A 9,959-nucleotide genomic window follows, 5' to 3' on the forward strand; every position below is an offset into this window, starting at 1 on the left:
ATGAGGGTAACACACTTATGACTAGGTCATTGGACGAGTACTGATCGAGTAGCTTTTGTAATAGTATGTTATAAGGGAGACCTCAATCACGATACTATAGTTGAATGACTTTGTGACCAAATGAGTTTATAATTAATAGTTGAAAAGTTGAAACTTAATTATAAATTATTTGAGTAATCACATATGTCCAATAAGTCCCTTCGTTAATTCGTTTAAACCAAAAATGAATTGCGTGTTGAATCAAATGAGTAGAAATTGATAGAAACGATAAAGTTAGAGAAATGAGTTACGTTCAGAAATGAATGTGATTTCTCACTAAGTATGGAAATAACCTAAGAATTAAATTAAAATTTTCGAATTATTATTTAATTAATTGAAGTTCAAAAATGGAATTAGATTAATTGGTTATTGTGAATCCGTTGAATGTAGAAATTAAATATATTTTTCTTATAAGATTATTTTATGGTAAAGTTGTCATGATTTTATTGGAATTAGAATCGGGCTAAAAAATTATTTAATAGAAATTTTAATTTATTTAAATTAATAAATAATATTCATTTTTGAAAATTAAAAAAAAACATGTATTAGATTGGATTGAATTGTAAAATGCCAAGTTAAAAGTTCAAGAAACACATATAATTGAACTTGATACAGGAGAGATCTAAAACGCCCTCATAACAAGTATGATGGGCGACAACCATAGTAAAATAACTAGGGTTTATTTGACCCTCTCTCCCCTCATTCAATTAAGGGATTGTTTTTCTAGTAAATAAATATTGTTTATATTCTACCAATTTAATTAGGGTTTCACTACATTTTCCTATAAATAGATAGCAATGGTAAGGCTAAAAATACACAACTTTGAGATATTATTCTACACGAAAATAAGTCAGAATTTATTTCTAAGTATAAATATTATTTTTGGGAATAAGAAATCTGTTAGTTTCTATAAGAGAGATTTACTTTCCTACTAAAAGTAATAAAATTATTTCTGGTTTTCTGTTTGATTCGTAATTGTTGGAGTCCACACTCGAAACAGTTCAGGGTACAAGAATAGCGGAAAATGTAGTTCAATTAAAAGTCAGGAACATCTAGGATCTGTCTCGCTCAAACCACAGGTATTATTCAGGAAAACTTTATTGCTATAAATATCACAAGCTGGCTCGATTTTCAAGATTTTATTCTTTTGCTATGCACGAAAATAATTTTCGAACTAGATTTTTTTCCAACAATTAAGCTTAAATAGATTCCTTATTGTCTTGAAAGTGTGTTTACATTAGGATAACGTTCTCCCTTAACCACGGGTGATGGGTTCCGTTTGAAGTGGACTGGATGGTCTTATTCATGAAATCAATGCAAAGTTAACGATTCATTTTAGGCTCGACACATGTTCTCAGCGGAGGGGCATAACAAATTATATCAATAGAGATGATGGAAGTAGCAGTTGTAGATGGCTGTCTTTCACGCCATATCTTTCCCAGTCGGCTTTATTGCACATTGTTGTTGCTTATTTACCAACGAACACTACATGGATTTTTAAATGTGGTTGGAGATGGTTGCTGAATGGAAACCGTGGGATAAAACTTGGTTATTGATTTGCTAATAGCTAGTGAGCATCGTGAGAGGGGATGTCGGATGAAGCATCTTGGTTCAATATGCTCAGAGGGTTTAGAGAGCAGCCTTCAGAGACTGTCAATTAGCACAAGCCACGTGCAACACAATGGTGTTGGGACCTTTCCCTTGCCACGTAAAGCCTTCAAAGAAACACGCAATAAGAAAAAATACTCTAAGCATCCAAACAAATCTTTCTAATTGTACAAATAGAGGCCTAACAGTGAAACATGTCCATAAACATGATACTCTGGAATATCATCTACATCTAAAATTCCATTTTAACAAGCGCATTTGAAACATCAGAAGATCCAAAATGTAGCCAGTCCTTGGCACAGATTAGTGCTTCCACTGTCTCCGGTCGCAAAGAGCTACGATATTCATCTAGTTGCTTGTCTGTGATATCAAAGATTGATTCGGGGGCAGCAGCAGACACCGGAATCGACAAAATGTCACGAGCCATCTTGGAAAGAGTTGGATACTTCATCTTGTTCAGCTTCCACCAACCCACCACATCAAACTCTTGGACACGAGGTAACAGGGACTCTTCCAAGTACTGATCCAGCTCAGACTTCATCTGCTGGCTATTAGTCTCCATAATGTAGACATCAAAATCTGTAAGCCCATGGTCCGAAAGAAGATTACCGTAATGAGATTCGTTGGTCTTTCCATTGTTTGCACCATTCACTTCTTCCGCATAAGTTGGCGTCAAAGGCAATGGGAGTGCCACGTATTCAAGAAAGAGCTCATGAATTCCATCGTCAACAGTTTTGATGTATGTGGGAGCATCTTCGCTATATATTTTTGTGAAACTGAACTCGACAAGTTTCATTTTGAAGCGAGGATCCATGACCACTGCCATTGCCAAAACCAGGCTACAGTCCTTCCAGTACTTGTCAATCTTTTCTTGCATTGATTTTGCAAGGTTGCTGATGAAAGGATCCTCACTAGTGATGGAACGACCCAAGTCCACATGAATTTTCCACACTTCATAAAAGAATGTAATTATGGTAGGGAGAGTTGTAGTTGTAAGGATGCTGGCTGCATCGAAGAGAGGTTTCAAGAAACTGCATAAAGTCTCAGCCAACTTCCAGTCTTCCATTGATGGGGCTAGCTTATAATCTGGATCGTAAGTATCCAAGCAATCAAACACTTCCTTCAATTCAGAAGCAGCTGCAAGCATTTGGTAAGTTGTGTTCCACCGAGTTTGATTGTCAAGAAACAGGCTTTTTTCACTGGGCACTTGAAGCTGGTTTTTAACTTGAATGAACTTGTCATCATGGGATTCTGACATCTTCACATACTTTACACTATCACGGATTTTCTTGATGATCTCTTGCCCTGCTCCAAGCACATCCTTTGCCATGCTGCTCATAGTACGAGCTATACAATTTCTAATTAACAGCTGACCATTAAGAATAAGGGGATTTTTAACGCACAGTAAAGGTCTAAGATTTTCTAGCCCAGCTTCACTTAGCGGATGATTGAAGGTGAGGGAAAATAACTTGCCTTCCAAACTCCAGTCCGAAAGGCAAGCAGCAATGGCATGACTTAGAGCAGAATGGGAATCTGGATATGGTTCCATTACAACATTGAAAACCTGTCTGTGCAACTTCCAGTCACTATCAACGAAGTGTCCAGTTATAAACACATAACCGAGTGTTTGATTTGAACTCCACATGTCCAGTGTAAGACAGAAACGTCCAGGAATACCCTCAATAAACTTCATTAGGCTTTGCTTTTCCCTCAGGTAAGTTGCAACACAATCCCCTTGAACGGTGTTGAAACTCATTTTATCAAACTGAGGCTGAAGGCTTTGAACAAAAGCTATGAACCCAGGATGTTCAACTATGTGAAGAGGGTACTCATGCATGATAATCATTCTGGCAATTTCATGGCGGCACCGGTCCTGATCAAATGGGATAAAAGGTGAGCTAGGAGATCTGTAGCGTCGCTTAGGAGGTTCACTTCCACCCATCTTTGGGTTATATGGGGTGATGAATTGATTGTTATCTTGGCCTTGGCCTCGTAAGAGTGCTCGACAGGTTCCTTTGGCAATGTGACGTTTCAGATGACTGGTACCTGCTACCTTAGAACCAGTGCTATAAGCAAAACTTTGCTTGCAGCGCTTACAATATGCTCTTCTACATCCGGCACTCACATTTTCAATGGTAAAGTACTCCCAAACCATGGACTTCTTTTTTCTGCGCTTGATAGGATGCGCTTCGGGGGTCGTCAGTGCCAGCTGATTGTTACTCTCCCCAGGGATTGTTTCCATATCTGCAATTTCTGTCATTTCTGTCATGGAAGTAAACCCTGCAGCTGAAAGGAAAAGAAATTTTAGAAAAGTCGTCCATGATATGTAAGTATGTATATGTGTATATATATATAAGAGAACAACAGCTTCAAGTAGCTCATCTAAGGCAAACATAGCCAAAGCACTCTATCACCTTTTACATACGCGACACACACGTAATAAACAAAATCTCCCCTGCTCGGAGATGCTTCATAATTAAGGCAAGAGGTTCTAGATAAAAGAAAAAAAGCCCTCCATTCATTTCCAAATTTAAACAGCAAACAATCAGGCTTTAATACTTCTCCACACACACATAAAGAAAAGAAAAGGATTTAGAATAAATACGCCCTCATTGTTGCAAGGGTAATAAATTACACTGCACTCTCTAGGTATAGTAGGTATAACACAGTACTCCTAAATGCTAGGCTTCGAACTCTTGCATGAGCCAATTGAGATAACCTCCCGGTTCTAAACCAAAACATTTCAAAAAGATTGCACGTACCAACTTATAGCTAAGCTCTGGTTTTTAAACTATATACCAATTTATCATCACATGAACCATGCTTGCAACCCTACGTACATCAAATGCGAATTACAAATAAGAAGAGCTTGCTTTGATAGGAAACAAAAGCAAGCAATCTCAATAACAATACAGACGATAGGCGACCGGGTCAAAAAATAATTGGGCCCGGGCCACCACCCGGTGGGTCAATCCGGAAAAACGATTATACGCTAACAAATTAACTTAGATAAAACTCAAATAGGCCCACCTTGGGGAGCAGGGCTAAAATAGGAATTTTAACTAAATGGGCTTGACTTTTTAACATCTAACAAGGAGTTTACAATGAAAAGGGCAAAAACCTAGATCTAGGGCTTCAAAAACATAACTTTTTTTTCTCTTTCAAAAAACAAATAAACAAAAAGGGAAAAAGCCCAGATGAAGTGAAACTCGAATCCAAGATCAAACACATCACTTATAGATCAAAAGACGAAAACAAAAAAGAATCATGTTTAATATTTGCCCAGATCAGCGACAAAGCAAAAACCCATTAAATATGAATTGAGGAATCTACTGCCCTGATTGTTAAAATCTCAAAAGCGGCAGCAAGGTAGACCCATCAAAAGCCTGAAACAAGAAACGAAAGGCAATATATAACACAAGGCAAAACTGCAGAAATGAAGAAATATAAGGAAGGAGCTCATCGATTCATTTAAAACCAACTCCCAACTTCCATAAATTAATATTAAGGACAAAGAGACCAACGATTTTTCATGTTGCGTAAAATTTAATCAAACGTAACCATCAGAACACTGAAACATGGAGCCTTAAAAAAATCAAACCCTAAACTCAAACAAAAAAATTGAATTAGAAAGCAAACATTGAAATAATCCAAAAGAAGAAGAAGAGAATCACAAAATTAGATTCAAAGGAAGGAAAAACAAAATTTGGGTAAGGTGGTGTTAGATTACCGGTCAAGAACCCAAATAGAAGCAATCTGGGATCGGAGTTGAAGCCCAGAAAGCGACGTTGAAGGCCGAGAGATCTAAGGTTTTGCAGGAAGGAAGAGGAAAGAGAGACGAGAGACGAGGGCGAGAGAGAGAGGATTTGGGCTTAGAACAGACCCGAAAGGCTAATTGGACCTCAAAGAAGAAAAGGGCAGGTGAAGATGTTGTTGGGATGGGACTTTTATTGGTTTGTGGATAAAAGGTAAACGTGAGATTGGGTGCCGAAAGATTAAAAAATTATAGGGTTTAGGGTCTCTATTGACTTTGGGTACTCGCTTATGCAGGTGGGAAGTGGGAAGGGTCCATTCCTTTGCTTCTTATCGAGTCACACACCCTCCTTAAGAAATAAATTTGAAAAATATTGTCGCTGGTTTCTCCCATTCTCAAACCCTCCTAATAATTGGGTGTAGTCCATTACAATCAATTTGCTAAAACCAACTCATTATAATAATTACTTAAACATATACCTTCAAATAATTATACCAAAATTTAATTACCACACAACATCAATATTTTATTTTATTAGAAGATAAGATATCTTAGAAATTACAATAGTTTTTGGTGAAATTAACTCAGTGTTTCTAATAAGAGGGCAGAGAAAAAAGAAAGTTAACATAAATCTCTCTACTCTTTGTAAATTTGTAATTTAGTTTATGTATTTTTATTTTTAGAAATTTAACTAAAAAATTTTAACAGTATTAACAATTGGACCTGAATTTTGAAATCTAAAAAGTAGAGACTAAATTCTTGAAAAAAAAGTATAACGACTAAATTCTAAATTTTTTAAGAATATAGAGGCTTGTGGTATATTTTAACTGAAAAAAACCATGTCTAATTCCTTTTTGCTTACTTGATTTTAAGAAAACTCCCATCTAGATCATATTTTTATTAAGGCTAAACTACACTCGATGTCACTAAACTATTAGAAAGCCTAAGCTTTGATTACTCAACTTCAAAAAGTTACAAAATGGTTATTGAACTATTTTAAAGTATTCATTTAAGTCACTAAACTATTTGAAAGTTTTTATTTTAAGTCAATGGACTGTTAAGTTTTTTTAAAAGTCCGGCTAGTGAGTTCCAAGCAATAATTTAGCAATCAGTCAGTGGATCCGTACCCATCAACGAGTACAAGAACAAACCTTAGATCCAAATCGATCTAATAGTCAATGATAGAGGCTGAAGAAGAAAGTCGTTTGGATTATGGTCTGCAAATTCGTGACTTTCAAAGTTGTTTCATTAAAAAAATTGAGCTGTAGAAGATAAGGGACATGACAGCCTTTAATTGAAATAGGCAGTGCGAATAGAGAATGTAATAATCCATTTTCAATGGTGCCGAAAATAGTGGTTTCGGAACCTCATTTACCGACGATGGAGTTAGTCAGTTTTAATATTTAATATCTATTAGTCTATTATAGTGTTATATGAAATCATTATTATTTTTATTTGATTAATTAGATAATTTATTTTAGCATAGGGATGAAATCGTAAATGTGGTAAAAGTTAACCACTATGGATTTCTTTTGCTTGTGGTAATATGATAATCGATTAGGGACAAAATTGATAATTCAACCATTTTCATAGTTAATGGCCGGACAGGTGTTGGTTTTACCTTATCTGTAATAATGCTAATCTTAATTAATAATTAGATTAGACACATATATACACCGTAGCATAGTGGATGGAAAAAGACAGTTCATTATTGAATGCTTGAATATCTGATGACTTCTATAATGTCGAATTGTCATATGTAAGCATGTAGGGGAAAAGTTACACTTTCACATTTAGGCGTCAAAATAAAATTCATTGATCTTGTGGGGCGAAGGTAAGAATATTGGTCTGTCGTAATTTGATACGTCAAATTAGGCTCTCCATTACACTTGATGAGCTTATTCACGAGCAATTTGAATGTTTTTATCGTGTTTTTAGTTAGTTTTTTATTTTTTGCTTTAATAAGTGAATTAGTATGTTTTACGCTATTTTTGATACCCGAATTGGCCAAATGTGCCATAGGGAACCTAACAGTTGATTGAGTGCTGTAAGGAGTCAATGGTGGCCCGAACGTGAATGAAAACATCACCTAGAATAGGGTATCGCAATATTGAAACATGAAAGTCGTGATACCCCTAACAATGTTGAAACGAACAAAATTGAGGCCAACTCCAGTGATATTACGATATTAAGGCTCCTAATTTCAATATTGACTTGTGTATCGTTTTACCGCTGGGTATCACAATATCGAAGTTTGGGTATCGCGATACCGATGTCTAACGAAGAGAAAAACGACTGCAGGGGTAGTTTTGTCCAACACCCATACCAATAAAAATTAAGGCTTAAGGGCATTTTGATCCAAAATTTTGGGTTGAAATAAGATATTAAAAGTCACTTTTGGCTGAGAAGAGGAGGAGAGCTTTAGTTTAGGTTTTCTTTCATCTTTTTAGCTCAGTTTTACGGCTTTTTTTTCATTTTTTGGGGTTTAGTTTAGTTTTCTATGTTTTAGTTAGTTTGATAGTTAGTTATTTTTACTGTAGCTAGGTGTTATTTATATTTAAGAACTTAAACTTTACATTATATTTTCATTTTCATCCTAAGCTTTTAATATATCTTTGTTCCATTTTCAGTTTCTTAGATAAAATTCTGATTTTTAGTGTACATGTGCATCATCTTCACTACCATTGTTATCTCCTTCAAGCTTTTTCCAAGAAAACCTTAAGTTTTGTTAACCTTATATCTTGCACTTTAATTAATGTTTGTTTTGGGTGTTTATTTGATTGTTGTTTGTTTAGAAATGATAATGAATAGCTAAATCTATGGTGGTTGGTTGACGTGATTGTTGTTTAGTTAGTTTTTGGTACATAGATTAAATTGCAAAAACTGAACAAGATTGAATGAACTTCAAAACTTTGGATTGACACCCCTAACGGTAAATCAAGATAAGTGAGGCCGAGAAGTAATCTTATTGGGCACTGATGCATTAGTCTCGGGTTAGTCAGGTGAGATCAAGAGATAAACCAGACTAATTTTTCTAATTTCGTAAAATTGAGATTGAAAGGTAAAATGGAGCCACTTAGGAGTTTAAGCAATTTAGATCCCCAATCCAAAAGTTAAATAACAACATAGAAGTCAACCAATCATTTTTTGTTATTAATTTGTTAATTTTGTAATTTATCTAGTTTTACAATTTAGTCCTTTACATATTAAGTAGTTAATTAGAGTAGTTCACTTCCAAATTATGCTTTGTTATAATATAGAAATTAGTGAGTAGCTAGTTAGACTCCTTCATTCCATGCTTGTCGAGAAGGAATTATTAAATGCTGACTCATTTTAGTTCGATTCCTTCATTGCATGCTTGTCGAGAATAAATCATTAAATCGCCGACTCTTTTGGGTTCGATTCTTAGAATACTAAAGTGTTCCATTAAACATTATAAATATTACAATTGACATGTTACACTTGCAGACATCACACCTAGTTATTCTGATTTTTTTGTCATATTAGTGTTGATTCTCTCTGCCCTGGTGTTTGCACACCGATGGCGAAAGCAGTCAAATATTGTACTAAAAATTCTTAAATGAAATTATAAAAATTTTAGGATGACTAAAGGAGAAGTTAGCATATTTGAACCAAATGAGAGCCAAGGCCCCAACCTATTCCTTTGGATTCACCCTTATAAACATGTAATTTAGTTCCTTCTTGATTTTGAGCTTTTGGTGTTGGTTCGAATGGAACTTATCACTCTTAAAAATGGGCACAATACTTAGTGAACAATATTTCATTCAAAACCCCTCAAGAATTTTTTAGATATAAATTTCTTGCAATAGTACTAACATATGTTAAGATTTGTCCTTATATATATTAATGCTAATGACATAAGACGTCTCACCCATATCTTTTATATTGAAGTTTTGATAGAGATGTTGAAACCAAATTTTTGAATAAAAATTAGCCTGATAATTTTTTGAAAATTCTTGAAAATTTAATTATGTAAAATTAACCTTTATAGATCGCCCCCTTTATTTTCATGTAGCCTTAAGGGTTTTTTAAAGCCAATTTTGTTTTCTCTAATCCTATAGTTGTGTACAGGACATTATTGATATACATTTCACGTGGGCTACGAGTTATGCAAATTCAAGTATTGACCATGTTCAACCAAAGCCAATGGTTACAACTGGCCAATGGTCCCCACCTGAGAGGGGTTGGATTAAACTTAATACAACCCAATAGTAGCAATGGTTAGATTGGAGGGATACTCAAATCGTCGACTCTTTTGGGTTCAATTCTTGGAGAATGAATCATTAAATCGTCGACTCTTTTGGGTTCAATTCTTGGAATACTCAAGTGTTCCATTGAACATTATAAATATTACAATTGACATATCACACTTGCAAACATCACACCTAGTTATTTTGATTTTTTGTCATATTAGTGTTGATTCTCTCTGCCCTAATGTTTGCACACCGATGGCAGAAGCAATCAAATATTGTATTAAAAATTCTTAAATGAAATTATAAAAATTTTAGGATGACTAAAAGAAAAGTTAGCATATTTG

The 9,959-nt window shown here is 34.9% G+C and overlaps 1 protein-coding gene across 3 annotated transcripts; it reads right to left on the reverse strand.

The window, feature by feature from the left end:
• Window positions 1-1,787: 1,787 nt before the first annotated feature.
• On the reverse strand, window positions 1,788-5,720 carry LOC107962592 (zinc finger BED domain-containing protein DAYSLEEPER). Of its 3 annotated transcripts, none has more exons than XM_016899041.2 (2): window positions 5,378-5,720; window positions 1,788-3,933 (listed from the first exon to the last, which is right to left on the reverse strand). In XM_016899041.2, exon 2 carries the CDS (start codon window positions 3,914-3,916, stop codon window positions 1,880-1,882), a length of 2,037 nt encoding a protein of 678 aa, XP_016754530.2. In that variant the 5' UTR covers window positions 3,917-3,933; window positions 5,378-5,720; the 3' UTR covers window positions 1,788-1,879. The 3 variants fall into 3 exon arrangements, with proteins under 3 accessions (XP_016754530.2, XP_016754528.2, XP_016754529.2); XM_016899039.2 differs by having other exon boundaries at window positions 1,788-5,033; XM_016899040.2 differs by lacking the exon at window positions 5,378-5,720 and adding an exon at window positions 5,172-5,354.
• Between the last annotated feature and the right edge of the window lie 4,239 nt (window positions 5,721-9,959).

The sequence above is a fragment of the Gossypium hirsutum genome, chromosome A06 (assembly GCF_007990345.1).
Source record: "Gossypium hirsutum isolate 1008001.06 chromosome A06, Gossypium_hirsutum_v2.1, whole genome shotgun sequence".
Lineage (NCBI taxonomy): Eukaryota > Viridiplantae > Streptophyta > Magnoliopsida > Malvales > Malvaceae > Gossypium > Gossypium hirsutum.